At 46.3% G+C, this 15,212-nt stretch overlaps 1 protein-coding gene across 1 annotated transcript in view; it reads right to left on the reverse strand.

Moving 5' to 3' along the window:
• The window catches only part of LOC144825191 (mucin-2-like), a 1,014,272-nt gene that overhangs the window by 474,062 nt on the left and 524,998 nt on the right, over positions 1 to 15,212 (reverse strand). The window contains exon 25 of the mRNA XM_078684042.1: positions 12,508 to 12,664. Coding sequence (XP_078540168.1) covers positions 12,508 to 12,664 — 157 coding nt within the window. The remainder of the gene's footprint in view (positions 1 to 12,507; positions 12,665 to 15,212) is intronic.

Consider the following 15,212-nt stretch of genomic DNA (forward strand, 5'->3'; position numbering starts at 1 on the left):
TGGAATTTCCTAGCTGGTTCTTGGGATGTCTGGACTACAATTCCCACAATGCACCTGGACAAATCCTTAAAAATCCACTTAATGCACTCCAGGAGGGAGACTCTTGATAGAGGTGATGCAGGTGGGCTCTGTTAACCTGTAGCTTGCAGGGAGTCCACTCCTTAATCCTCCTGAAGCAAGGTAAAGTCCTCAGTGCTATTTTACCGGATTGTAGAGCAGGTGCAGGGCATCAGAGTGCACTCCTTTGTTACAGATTCAGATTCCAGCAAGTCAGTCCTTCTTCTCCTTGTAGTTTCAGGCAGAAGATTTGAGGAGCTATGCAGCTCTGTCATATTTATTCACAGTTTCTGGGTGTCAAGCAGAGGTTCACAGGGTGCTACCAGGTGTTTCACTAACACACCCTTCCAAACCCTTGACAAATCTAAATACTGAGGTTCTTGTGGGGTTGAGGTCAGAATGTGGGGGTCAGCCTGTGCTGGACCGAAACAGTCATTCTCCCTTTGCACACCAGTTTGGTTCCCTCACCCCCTTCCTGCCTTTTAGCTTCTGAAGTTAAGGTTCTACACCCAAAGGAAATCCATTGTCTTCTCTGACAAGACACTTCACACCTCATCAATCAGCTCTGGCTCAGCCTGGGGAAGGCTGACAAATCAGGCGAGGGCAGTGGGAAAGCTGGACTTTTGCTAGCAGATTCTTTTTTTTAAAATCTTATTTTCTGTAATAGTTATTACAAATTTAACAGCGGCAAGTTGTTGGATCTTAACTGTTAATTAGACACCTTGAAGTATATTTTAGGTGGTTCCTGTCAATATTTATACTTAAATAAATGATCTCAATGTTTTTTTTTTTGCAGAGTTTTATATAGCGCGAACTAGACCCGAACTGAATCAGGTATCAGAGCGCTTTACATAGCACCAGTTACGTTACATGAGGACACGCATTCATTTTAGGCACGGGAGATTAAGTGATTTGTTGATCAATGTTAACCTAATGAGCCATTCCCTACAATAGAGAGAACGTATTGACAGTTTGACCCTCACCAGGGCAAATCAAACATATTTTATGATGTCCTTGCTTACAAGGCTCCCTATCCCTGGGGCCTCTGGGGAGACGTAAGGGGTGATATGTAAAAATAAGGTAGTTTGAGACTTTGGAAGTCCCTTTAAATCCAAAGTCGAATTTGCATATTAATTAAAATGCCAGCAGGCATTACAATAGTGCACACTTGGGTGCATTATTTAAAATCAGATCAGATAATAATTTATTTCGGCAGTAAAACACAACCATAAAAGCCCATTACAAACATAAAAAGCATTATTAAAAATACATCTCGTGATCATCTCAATAAAACAAGTATAAAAGCAAAAACTAAAATAATTAGTGAAAACACAATCAAAGTCCCCTTCAAGCAAAATAAGGGAATCCTGCCATGGAGCTCAATTCCCTTCAATCATCCTCTAAACAGTTCAAACTGGCAGGATCAGGCTGTCAAAACAATATTTGCTTTCTCCTGGCAATATCACCTTTTAAAAAAGAACAAATGGAGATGTAAGTTGTAGGGGAGTTTAACCCTTGCAAGTGTAACAACGCCTTGGCACATCTTCCAATACTGCAAGCTTGGATTAAAGGAATTAAAAACCTTTTGGAGAATACCAAATGCAACTTACTGAAATAAGTCAAATTAAGCAAACTCTGGGGCGAAGGCTTGTCAGAAGCACAGATTAAAACATTACTGGGGTCAACTGGTGCAAAGGCAAGCTCAAATGCCACCCTATGTTACAAAATCTGAATCTGGTTAATAGGACGCTGTCCCGGGTGGCATCCACCCAACACAGATATGGCTCCATATTAGGGGTGTTCTGCAGAGGCCCATACTCCCTGACTGAGGTTTTAGCTAGTTCCTCCACCTCTTTAAGCTGCATTATTCTGGTCTGAAATGCTTTTTTACCCAGGTAATGCCAGCCTTAACAATAGTAGAGGGAAAAGAAAAAGTTCTGGTTTCCCCAAAGTAAACAATACCTGCTTATCTTAGCCAGGGTATGGCCAGGCCTCTGTCGCAATCTAGGCAGTCAGCGATCACCTTCCTCTTAAAACCCGTGTGTGTATTCACCCAAATAGTGCACCACAACACCAGGGAGGGGCAGTTTAACACTACCTCTCAAACTCAACTCCTGGTGGACAATGTAAGAGGAGCAGGCTAGGGGTACGCCTAAGATGCCTCACAGGACCCTATTCTCTTCAGTCTGGGGGGCGGTGGTGTTAGTATATTCCCAGATACCCCATAGGTGAGACTGGGCACACATTTGCTCCTAAAGACTTCCAAGAGGGGAGCCACAGCATTTTTACCAATGCGTGAGGCTAAGTTGTTGATATCGCCTGCAGCATTAGAAGCATTTGTCAGTTCTTATATCTGCAGGGGCGCCAGCTACGCCTGGCATCAAAAATCACACCCAAGTACAAAAAATCCTGTGTAGGGGCACCAGGGTGGCCCTGCAGAAACACACTCTTCACCTTCACAGATTTTGGGCCAGAAAACGTATTGTGGCTAACCCCAAGGATTCTATGAAGTTAAAAAATGATGGAAATAAGGTTTGAAGCTCCTGTGTGTTCTCCCATGCAAATTGGCGTCATCTGCATAGAGAAATACCGAAAAATCTTTTCTTACCCACAAATGGGACATCTGCCGCACATGTGCAATAGGAATAGTATAGGGGCCAATACACACCCTTAGTGCACATCCTTTCCTAGGAAAGCTGCCAGTTTGCTCCCCAGCTGGGCCACATCTTATGGATGCTGAAAGATCGAACTGAAGGGCCTGCAAAAATTGAACACGCCCTAAGTCCACCCCCATACCCTCCAGCAAAGCCCACAGTTTAGACCATATCACACTGTTGAAGGCGCTTGACAGGTCCATGAAGGCTGTGCAAAGGGAGCCCTGCTTTGCAATGGTATACTTGCCAATCACAAACACAAATTTAAGCTTTGCTCCACAGTGCCCAGGTCTTCCCAGAACCCATATTGCAACTCTAGAAGCATGTTTTTCTCCCTGAACCAGGACAAAAGACTCTACAACACCACCCTCCCTGCAAATCTTACGACAGAGTCATACAGGGAGATCAGGTGATGACAACTAGGGGACTGCAAGTGGCCCTTTTTAAAGATAAGCACGATGGTACCAGTGTGCCATGAGTCAGGGAGGCCAGTGATAGTAAAGGCATTGAAACAGTTGCACAATAATGGGGCCCACAGTTCTGGGACGGATTTTTATATGTTCATAGGCACCACACATGACCCTGGGGCCTTACTAGATGAACACTTCATGATGGCATCCCAGATCGCTACCAGTTTGAAGCTTATGTTAATTGGCAATTCCACAACTGCCTCTGGACCTATTTGAAACAAGTCAGAGTGATATAAGACACTAAAATGACCCACCCAAGCCTCTGAGCTAACGGTGGTAATAACAGAGTCAGCACTTGAGCCCAGGGAGCCAATGTCCTTAACCACCTTTCAAAAAGATGTGGTGTCCTTTAACCTACAGGACTGTAACAGCCTTCGCCAATGCTCAGTTTTGTGCATCAAGTCTAATGGGCCTCTAATCCAACATGCCCTATTATACACTACTTACAGCTAGGCTGTCAATACCAATTATAATTACACCTAATTTGCATATCCTTATATTCAGAGCACTGGCCCTGGTAAGCAGATCCCAGGGCAGCAGTCAGAGGCAGTTACCACCAGTACCAAGCAAAAAACTGGGGGTTATCAGGGCAAAAAGGATAGCTTTCTGACACAGCACCCCCTTAAACGCCCCCGTGAAAAGGTGCTAAGTAACTAATCTATATGCTGGTAGTCCTCATCAATTAGGTGGAAAAACCAGAAAGTCCATCTGCATTGGCATGGGCTGTCCCAGGTCTGAGTTCTACTGTGAAGTCAATCCCCTGTCGAGAAATGGACCACCTTAACAGTTAAATGTTTCCCCCCTCATCTGCATAAGCCTTTTTAGAATTCTGGGGTCAGTTGGAACATGGAAGTGGGTGTCAAACAAGTATGGCCTCAACATCTTCAGAAACAAACCACAGCAAAGGCTTCCCTCTCAATGGCACACCATCTTTGTATTCTGGGGAGAAGTGGTCTACTGATGAAGGCAACTGGATAATCAAGGCCCTCTTCATTTACTTATGCCAACATTGCCCCAATCCCTTGTTCTGAAGCATCTGTCTGAACCACAAATTCATTTGTGCAAGTAGCACTGGTGCTGAATATAAAGCCTCTTTTAGAGCATCAAAGGCCTTCTGTCACCCTGGGGTCCAAATGACTTTCTTGGGCATCTTCTTAGAGGTGAGTTCTGTCAGAGGAGTTACAATAGTCCCATAGTTCTGAACAAACCATCTATAGTACCCACTCAGGCCAAGGAATGCCCTAATCTGAGTCTGTGTTGTAGGAACTACCCAACCAACAATAGTTTGTATCTTGGGCTGGAGAGGTTCTACATGGTCTCCAACTACAAGGTGGACCACTGAACTCTGCCCTATTTGGCACTTACTGGCCTTAAGAGTCAGGCCTTCCTGCTGCAGGGCCTGAAGCACTTCCTTCAGTTGGTAGAAGTGATCCTCCCAGGTGAAACTATACACAGCTACATTGTCCATATAAGCTGCACTGAACTTCTCCAACCCAGACAGGATCCTGTTCACCAACCGTTGGAAAGTGGAAGGGGCACTCATTAGTCCAAAGGACATTACTTTGAATTGGTAATGCCCCTCTGGTGTGAAGGATGCAGACCTCTCCTTGGCTCCTTCAGCGAGGACAATCTGCCAGTAGTCTGAGGTCAAATCAAATGTACTCAGGTATCAAGCAGCCCAGCCCTATCAATGAGCTCATCAGCTCTACGTACAGGGTGAGCATCCGTTTTAGTGACTGCATTGAGTCCTCTGTAGTCCACACAGAATCTTAACTCCTTCTTTACTGTTTTGGGATTAGGTTTGGGTACCAGCACTACTGTGCTGGCCCATATACTGTCAGCGGGCTCATTTACTCCCAATTTAAGCATCTTAACTGCCTCAGTCTTGATGCTATTGCTGATATGGTCAGACAACCTGTGTAGTTTGTTTTTGACAAGTAGGCTGTCACCAGTGTCAATGGTGTAGGTAAACCAAGTGATGATACCTGGAGCCAAAGAGAACAGATCAGCAAACTGCTCCAGCACCTGCTTGTAGTATGAGTGATGCTTGACTGTTAACTTGGGAGAGAGTACACCTCCCTCCAGTGACCCATCTTGCACATTTTTGGAGAGGAGGTCTGGCAAAGGTTTAGCTTCCTCTTCTCTTCCCACATCTGTGCCACCCTCATGGTCACGTCTGCCCTGTGATTGTGCAGTTTCAATCTATTGACATGCAGGACCATGTGAGGCTTCCTGGTGTTGTTAAGGTCTTCCAGGTAGGTAACCTAGCCCTTATTTTCAAGGATTGGATGAGACTCAGTCTACTTGTCAATGAGGGCTCTAGGAGATACAGGCACCAACACCCACACCAACTGTTCTGGAGTATATCCAGGCATCACAGCCTTTTGATCATACCAGTGCTTCATGAACTCCTGACTGACCTTCAGTTTCCTGCTTGCTATGTACAAGTACTCTGCCATGCGACATCTTAGGCCTAGTACACAGTAAAGCACATTATCCTAGGCTTCCTTGAGAGGCTCTTCCCAAGACTCTATCACCCGGCACAGTGACCCTCTCACAGGGTGCCCAAACAACAACTCAAAGGGGCTAAAGCTAACCTTGTTTGCTGGGACCTCCCTCTAGGCAAACAGTAGGGTTGGGAGGAGAACCTGCAACACAAAAAGATGATGGACAGAATGTTGAACAGTTCGGGCTGGACTGTTCCCATGAAGCACAGGGTCAAGACTGATTTGCATATGTCCATGTCTGAACTGGGGTGGCGTGGTGAGCAAAATAACGCTGGATTAAACCCAGATCTGTGACTGGGGGTGAATGTTTTGCCAATGTGCAACATTCCGTCCATCACCTTGTGTGTTTCGCAGTTTGCCCTATGTGGGAAGGGTATGCCCAGATGTGGGTCCCGTGCTCACTACACCACTGGAGTCAAGCTATCCTGGCTGATGACAGCTGATAGCCAGACACTGGTCCTAGGATGCTTGATTCCGATCCAGGGAAGACATGGCTTGGCAGTTCGGGCTGGACCCGTTCCCATGAGGCATAGGGTCAAGACTGATTTGCATATGGCCATGTCTGAACTAGGGTGGAGTGGTGAGCAAAATAACGATGGATTAAACCCAGATCTGTGACTGGGGGTGAATGTTTTGCCAATGTGCAACATTCCGTCCATCACCTTGTGTGTTTTGCAGTTTTGCAGTTTGCCCTATGTGGGAAGGGTATGCCCAGATGTAGGTCCCGTGCTCACTACACCACTGGAGTCAAACTATCCTGGATAAAGCCTCCTACTTGATACGGTCTACCCTTGTGTACCCTTGTGTATGCCTAAGGGTGAGCTGCGGGTGAGCAATAACTTCTAACTTTCACTTCGGCTTCACGTACCCATCTTATCACTTTTGTACAATCTCGGAAATTTCTTTTTTCAGTTCCTTATCATAGAATATCATCGATCCACACAATCTGCACCGTATGTTCCCGGCTAGATAAGTAAGCCTCCATGATCTTCACGGCACTATCACTGTTGTCACGATGTTGCATGCATTTTTATCACGCATTTCAGCACGGGTTTTGAAGTTTTTAACATTTTCGATTTACCGCGCCTTTAGCCACTCACGGAGATATGGGTTTCACCCTTAATATTTTGAATTCACCGTGTTGATTAAAACATAAGTCTTTGTTGTCTTTGAATTACGTGCTATATATTTCTGCCATCTATGTATACTTATTCACGAATCATCGTTTTTCAGATTCCCCTGACGAAGGGCTCATTGATATGCCCGAAATGCATTGGGATGTACCACTATACAATGTTGCTGAAATTTTGTAATTTGTGATGATACAACAAAGTTACATTAAATAACCATTGAGCAACAACTCATCTACGGCAGTTGTAAAGTCTTATTGAACTGTTATCATTTTTTATTTAAAAAGTTAAATTGGAATCTCTTGTGAATTACTACAGTAAAATCGTTTTTTTTTAAATGTATCGTTTACACTCAATTGAGGTTCCTGAGAAACTCTCAGGAGTATTTGTTTCCCACTGATGACGGCTGATAGCCAGACACTGGTCCTCGGATGCTTGATTCCGATCCAGGGGAGACATGGCTTGGCAGTTCGGGCTGGACCCGTTCCCATGAGGCACAGGGTCAAGACTGATTTGCATATGGCCATGTCTGAACCGGGGTGGAGTGGTGAGCAAAATAACGATGGATTAAACCCAGATCTGTGACTGGGGGTGAATGTTTTGCCAATGCCCAACATTCCGTCCATCACCTTGTGTGTTTTGCTGTTTGCCCTATGTGGGAAGGTTATGCCCAGACGAGGGTCCCGTGCTCACTACGCCACTGGATACAAGAGATCCTGGCTGATGACGGCTGATAGCCAGACACTGGTCCTAGGATGCTTGATTTCGGTCCAGGGAAGACATCGCTTGGCAGTTCGGGCTGGACTGTTTCCATGAGGCACAGGGTCAAGACTGATGTGCATATGGCCATGTCTGAACCGGGGTGGCGTGGTGAGCAAAATAACAATGGATTAAACCCAGATCTGGGGGTGAATGTTTTGCCAATGTGCAACATTCTGTCCATCACCTTGTGTGTTTTGTTGGGAGGAGAACATCCCATCTCCTCCTGGGTTTGTCAGACAAACCGTTGATCAGGCCTTTCAGTGTCTTATCAAACCACTACACCTGCACATTGGGAATTATATGGGGTGGCGATCTTGTAGGTAACACCACCTTCATCTCATATTGCGTTCATATAGCTGGACATAAAGTTTGCGCCTCTATCTGAAACCACCTTCTTTGACAAACCCATTCTGGTGAACACACCAAGTAGGGCCCTAGCAACTGAAGAAGCAGTGCCTTTTCTGAGGTGTATTTCTTCAGGGTGTCTTGTGGCATAGCCCACTACCACCAAGATATAGTTGTTCATTGATGTAGTTGATGGTTCTAAGGGACCAACAATGTCCACCCCCACCATCTCAAAGAGAGTCCCAACCACTGGCAGTGGTTTCAAGGGAGCCTATGGCTTGCCCCCTGTCTTTCTTCTGGCCTGACTGATGACGCAGGAGCTACAAAACTCCTTTACCTTTTCAGCCATATGGGGCCAGTAGAAATGGTTTACTAAATCGTTCCAAGTGTTGTTCTGCCCCAAAAGGCCTGTCAATGGGATATCATGAGTTAAGGGTTAGAGGAATTCTCTGTACTTCTGGGGAACCAACAACCTGCTACTGTCCCAATTGTTGAGGTTTCTGGCCTCACTGTAGAGAACCCCATCTTCCCAGTAGGCCTTGTGGAATACACTGTTACCCCCCTCCTTATGCTTTGAGGCAGTCTGCCTCAAACCCTCCAGGATGTGTCAATCTCTCTGTCCCTGACAAAACTCCTCTCTGGAGGGCCCACGGGCTCCTGCCAATTCTGCCAAATCTGACAGATCTACCAGGGTTGGAATCCCTTCCTCAGATATCACATGCTCCCTCTCAGGGTCAGATTCCTGCTGCATCTCTGGAGTTCCTGCAGCTGGCTCACCATAAATATTGCCCTTATCTCGGGTTGCTTGGCCCATTGTTCCAGGGTTCAAGTGTCCAGCATTTCCCTTCTGGGTAGTCTGTGACCTAGTCACAGCTCATACCCACTAAGGGAGGCCCAGCATCCGTGCATGGACCAGTCTCCCCACCCCTCAACATTCAGACCCTTCGAGATAATTTCCCATTAAACACTCAAGTGGGAGTGCAGGAGAGACAACTAACTTGTAACGGTCTGTCACACATCCCCATCCAAACTTACCATTGCTTAGCTCTGTTGTCTTCATACGTCACCTGGTGATACACCCCAGGTATGATATGCCCTGGAGAAACCAGCTTCTATGTGACCATGGTAACACTAGCTCCTGTATCTCCTCAACCTCAGTCCTATTCATTTTCGGCTTCTGCCTGTACCTCTACATGTTGGGAGGCTCTTTTCATTCAGAATTCTAGGAAGGTCAGTACCCTGCAGGCTCATGAATGGCACTGGAAGTATTTCTCTTGTTGGTGTTCTTCGTGGGGATTTGTCCCTGACTCTTGTGAGGGGGTTTCTGTTCTTGAGTTCTTCCCAGATAGGTTCTTGATGGGGCTGTTGGTCTCTTACTTCTGTAACCAATGGGCCACCATCAAGGCTATCAGGGGGGCCTCTCACCTCTCTTTTGAGTCCTTGGATTCTTGCCTTCTTATAAGTTTCTATCTTTGGAGGCCAGTGGTTTCTTCTCCTGTGCACCTATGGGATGTACCTCTGGTCCTTAATGCCTTGCAACACTCCCCGTTTAAGCCACCACCTTCTGTTTCTCTGGAGTTTCTGGCTCTGAAGTTGTGTTTTCTGGTGGCTATCACCTCAGGAAGGCGTTTGGGGGAGAATGGTGCCTTGCTTTGTCACCCTCCCTTCTTGGAGGTTTTTCCAGACATGGTGGTCCTTCTCCCTGAGCCCGTCATTCTTCCCAAGGTACCCTCTCCTTTCCATTTGGCCCAGGATATTGTTCTTCAGCGTTTTTTCCTTTCCCCTCTATGGTGGGGGAAATCCTGCTCAATTCTCTTGAGCTCTTGTAATCTACCTTGAGCAAATCGCCCCTTTTCGTCAGGTGGATTTTCTGTTCGCCACTTTTGGGGTTGCCAGGCATGGTCATCGCCCTATGACGGATACTCTTTCTGGTTGCGTTAGGTCAGCTATTTCATTTGCCTATATTCATTCAGGGAATTCTCCTTCTCCTGTCATTCAGGGGCATTCCACCAGGGGTGTTGCTTCCTCCTGGGAGTCTTTTAAGGGAGCCTTGTTAAAGGAAGTTTGTGCAGATGCAGCTTGGTCGTCCCCTCACACCTTTCTCTCTCATTATAAATTTGAGGATGGTGGGAGTGTTTTCTGGGGATTGTGGTTCTGCTGTTCTTGCTGCAGTTCACTGATTTTTGCTCATCTGCAAAAAAACTTTCTTTGCATCCTTGTGGTTTTTGGTTTTCAATTTTGTTTCATCTGGTGCTTTGGCATATGCTCAGGGTGACTGTGACAAGGAAGACGGAGGAGGAAGGTAATGACTTGGTTACTTACTGGTAATCAGCATTTATTTCGAGTCACAGCCTTTCTCGTCATAATCCTTTCCCCTCCCTCTCACCCTTGGGTGTTGGGGCATGAACAAAAAGTGTCAATGGCCCTTCTGGTTGCTGCATTGGTTGTTGGGTCTTCTTTGCTTCTCTCCTTTGGTTGAGTTGTTTTTTTGCTTGGTTGTATATTACAGGATATGGTCTGGGTTTGCCCCACCCTTATAGGTCATATGACAGGTACTTCCTATCAGGCCGCCATGTTGGGTGGGGATTTTTCTCTATGGGTAAACGCTGTGCCCCAAACACATAGTGCTCCAAGGTGACTACGACGAGGAAGACTATGACTCAGAGTAATGAAAAATATTGGTAAGTAACCCAATCATTTTCATCACACATGCGAATGGGATCATATGTACTCATTTCACCTTGAGCACCGTGAAGAGACTGATAGGCATTTCAAAAAACGTTTTTCTGGGACCCTTATATATCCTCTCTTTTATTTTACCTCTCAATATAAATTACATTTTAGACACTTTCAGCATGCTATAACTGTGTTACATGGAAAACTGTATAAAACAGCTAAAGCTGTAAAAAAAGACAGCTAATCACAGATAGAAGTTAATCACAAGCCCACCAATTGGGCTCTTAAACGTAGAATCTCACTATCAATGTCTAAGTAGGTGTATGTACACACAACACTGAAGATGCAACAAGAATAAGTGGAATGCCAGAAGGGGCTGCAATATTTCAAAGAGACAAAAAGTGAGTCACTGGTAGTTAAAATACAGTAATGACAGAGGCCGAAATGACTATGCGGGTGTTTTACAGTACTAGGGCTCAAATAAAGGAATCAGAGCAGGACGTGTAGGGGCCACTGGGGAGATAGAGAGAAGGCTCCATTTAAAAGAATTAAGCAACAAACTAAGGGTGTAGCTAGTAATCCTAGGGAGTTGCAGGGCAGAGGGAAAAGCAGAGACGAGGAAGAGATAAAGAATTTTAAAATGGGTGCGGGTTTTTGCTCTTTCCTCCAAAAAATGAAACAATTATTAATTCAAAAAGTAAACCGCCTAAAATATCATAATTTAAGAAACTGTTTTCATATAAATTAAAGTTGAATAACGTGTTTTATATTGACAGATTTAACAGTAAATTACTTGAATCAAATTTCTTGTTCCATTTCGTGTAGTAAATGGTGTTGAGTGCAGATCCACAAATCTAGAACTTATAAACCGAAATATGCTTTTATGTAAGACTGCACAAACCTCAGTTCCCCACCCGACACTAGTTGTCTATCCCTAGACATCTATGTCAACCTCCTGGTAAGGAGAACTTCGTATCTTCTTTGTTCCTTTATGAGGGTTTTTTTTGGTGCAACGACCATTTGTGGTTTTACCTAACTGTGCTTACTAGTTTGCTGTCTTGTGTGTGTTAATGTTCCACCATTATTGACTACACTATGTCCCTGATTCAATGGACTATTAAGAAATTTCATTAAGAATACTTTTAAACCCTCTTGAAAAACATAGGAGCAATAAACGAAATAAACTGTAGAAGAGGCCAGAAGACAACCCTATCAGGAAAGTCATGCAAGGCTGTGACAAAGCTAGATTTGGCTAAAAAAATAAACACCCCAAATGCTAAATATTTTGGCAACCTATTTTCATCCTTACCCTGGTTTATATTTGTTGGTATGCTTTGATGTAACTGGAAGTCATTATTTCTGGAGATGTGGGGCACATTTTTTAACACATGTACCTTGTATTATTTTTAGTTCTCTGTGTAGTAATGAAAGTGTAGGCTACTTGTGTTTCATTATTTTGAAACTATTCTTGGTACGTTTTGCATAGTTGGATACATACATTTATGATGTTAAAACTGTTCAAACTTTCAAGGCCTCACTCTTCAATTTGTGTGCTGCCTGTTTCAAATTTTTTGCTAATCATATAATATGCTATTCGCTCCTCCTCATCATACTGTCTAATCTCTCATTTGTTCTTCTCTGTGCTAGGTCCTTTCATATTTCTTTTTACTTTCTCCCTGCTCCATTCGGTCTCCCTTTCACTCTACGGCTTCAGCTGTCCCCCTTTTCACTCTTTCTTTCCATTCTCCATTGTTCTCTCTCCCACTTTTCACCCCTTCATTACCTCTCCTTCCCTCCAGCCTGTGTTCTTTCACGTTTTCTCCTGTCCTGTCCCCCCTTTCTATCCATCTCTTCATTAGCACATCCCCCCTACACGCACACACTGACGCCATTGAGAAATACTTACGACATTGTTCCATGCTTCGCCAGCGAACACAAATGCACACGTCGTTACAGACTTGGGCGTAGGCGGCCAGCACCGTGCACAAGGAGTCGCAGTCCCCGTCGACGTCGCAGCCGCAGGTGTCACTGACACAGGCGTCGTAAAAGGGAGCGGGGTCCACCTGCAGCGGGAAATTGAAAAATACCTTGGTATCATCATCCGCTTCTTTATCCCCGCACCTGCGCTGCAATAACAATAGCATCTCATCGTGAACCAGCTGCGGTGCCAACCGTAGCATGCCACCTCTGGTAAACACAAGAAACATGGCCTGGTGGAGCATGGCTGCCACTGTCACTAAGGACTTATCTGCGAGGCTTATTGTGAAAACGCCCATCAAATGCCAGACCAGCCAGGAGCTCGACTGAGCAGCAATGAGTGTGTGTAATGTGACCGGAAGGCCCCAGGGCATCACGTGTATCAATCTGTAGTAAAGATAAACCTGTCACAAAGCTACATCTCACGCCCATATTAGCTGAGGTAATCACCCTATGGTGACCCGTTTCCTAATTTATTGGGTGACAGCTACATGGTAAAGGGCCAGAGCATCTTCTGTATGTTGGATTCTTTCATTAGCTCCATTTGCGGCTGCTGAAACCACTGGAGCTGGAGTTATGACATATTTAGAACTTTGCAGAGATTACAGAAGCTGCTCAGTGAAGGATTTACATTTATCTTTCAACTCATAAGGAGCATTGGAGCAACCTCGGACCACAAAGGATCGAAAAAACGTTTTACCTCCTTGAGTAAATTGACTATGAGGTGCAAAGGCCACGGCCTGACTCTACAGAATGTTTTACATTTTCTCACTTGATATACAAGCAAATGTGGGTCATTGCCTACCGCCTGCCGCTCTGCTTTGGGGGTGGGGTGTGTTGGGCCCATCTTCTAACATGAGATACAAGAATAATAACAGGCCTCTGTGAGTTGTTAATGGTTCATAGCTGTACGTTTAATAGAAAGCAAATTAGGTACCTCACTGCTGCACGTGCCCGTGAAGTCACTCTCAAATTCAGCCTATCTTGTTACAAGGTAACTCAGTCTTAGTCACCATCAGGGTGAAGAATGTGTGATTGAAATCAGACTAAAACATCCCCCTGAGGGCTGACTGAATTTGCAACTGTCTCAGAGAAAGATAGAAAGGATTCTGAGGCTCAACCACAGGTTTCAAACAATAACATGGGGCTTCCAGAGGTCTGGCAACAGAGCCAGCCACCTAAAGCATGGGTGGGCATGTATGGCACAGCAGGCTGCAGATTCTCGATCAATCAATCAATCATTTGTAAAGCGCACTACATACCCGCGAGGGTCTCAAGGCGCTGGGGGTGGGGGCGCTACTGATCGAACAGCCAGGTCTTGAGTATCCTCCTGAAGGTCAGCAGGTCTTGCGTCTATCGTAGGCTCAGTGGGAGGGTGTTCCATGTCTTGGCGGCGAGGTGGGAGAAGGATCTCCCACGGGTGGTTGTTCTTCGAATGCGCAGGACGGTGGCCAGTGAGAGGTCGGCGGTGCGTAGCTCGCGGTTGGGATGTAGAAGGAGAGCCGTGTGTTGAGGTAGGCTGGGCCGGTCTTGTGGAGTGCCTTGTGTGCATGGGTGAGGAGCTTGAAGGATATCCTCTTGTTGACGGGGAGCCAGTGCAGGTTTCTCTGGTGGGGGGTGATGTGGGCGTGGCGTGGTACGTAGAGGATCAGTCGTGCCGAGGCGTTTTTGATGTGTTGTAGTCGTTTGATGAGCTTGGTCGGGGCTCCCGTGTAGATGGCGTTTCCTAGTCGAGTCTGCTGCTGACGAGGGCCTGGGTGACTGTCTTTCTTGTATCTATCGGGATCCATCTGTAGATCTTGCGGAGCATGCGGAGGGTGTTGAAGCAGGAGGAGGAGACGGTGTTGACTTGCTTGATCATTGAGAGCGTTGAGTCGAGGATGATTCCCAGGTTGCGTGCGTGATCGGTGGGTGTCGGGGCTGCCCCCAGTGCCGTCGGCCACCAGGAGTCGTCCCAGGCTGAAGGATTGGAGCCGAGGATGAGGACCTCCGTCTTGTACGAGTTCAGCTTCAGACGGGTAGTCTTCATCCAGTCGGCGACGGCCTTCATTCCTTCATGGAGGTTGGCTTTGGTGGTGATGGGGTCCTTGGTGAGGGGTAGGATCAGCTGGGTGTCATCGGCGTAGGAGATTACGTTGAGGTCATGCTGTTGGGCTTCTTGTGCGAGCGGGGCCATGTAAATATTGAACAGCGTTGGGCTGAGGGAGGATCCCTGGGGTACGCCGCAGATGATCTCGGAGGCTTTGGAACAGAATGGGGGGAGGCGGACGCTCTGGGTTCTGCCGGAGAAGAAGGAGGTGGTCCAGTCCAGAGCCTTGTCTCAGATCCCTGCGGCATGGAGGCGTGCACATAGTGTGCGGTAGCAGACGGTGAGAAAGCAGCAGAGAGGTCTAGGAGGATGAGTGCTGCGGTCTAGCCGTTGTCCAGCAGGGTCCTGATGTCTTCAGTGGCGGCGATGAGGGCAGTCTCAGTGCTGTGGTTGCTGCGGAACACTGACTGGGAAGGGTCCAGGATTCTGTTTTCTTTGAGGTATCGGGTTATCTGTCTGTTGACGGTTTTCTCGATGACCTTGGCCGGGAAGGGGAGCAGAGAGATGGGCCGGAAGTTCTTGAGGTCTCTGGGGTCTGCCTTAGG

Source organism: Lissotriton helveticus, chromosome 3_1, assembly GCF_964261635.1.
Source record: "Lissotriton helveticus chromosome 3_1, aLisHel1.1, whole genome shotgun sequence".
Classification (NCBI taxonomy): Eukaryota; Metazoa; Chordata; class Amphibia; order Caudata; family Salamandridae; genus Lissotriton; species Lissotriton helveticus.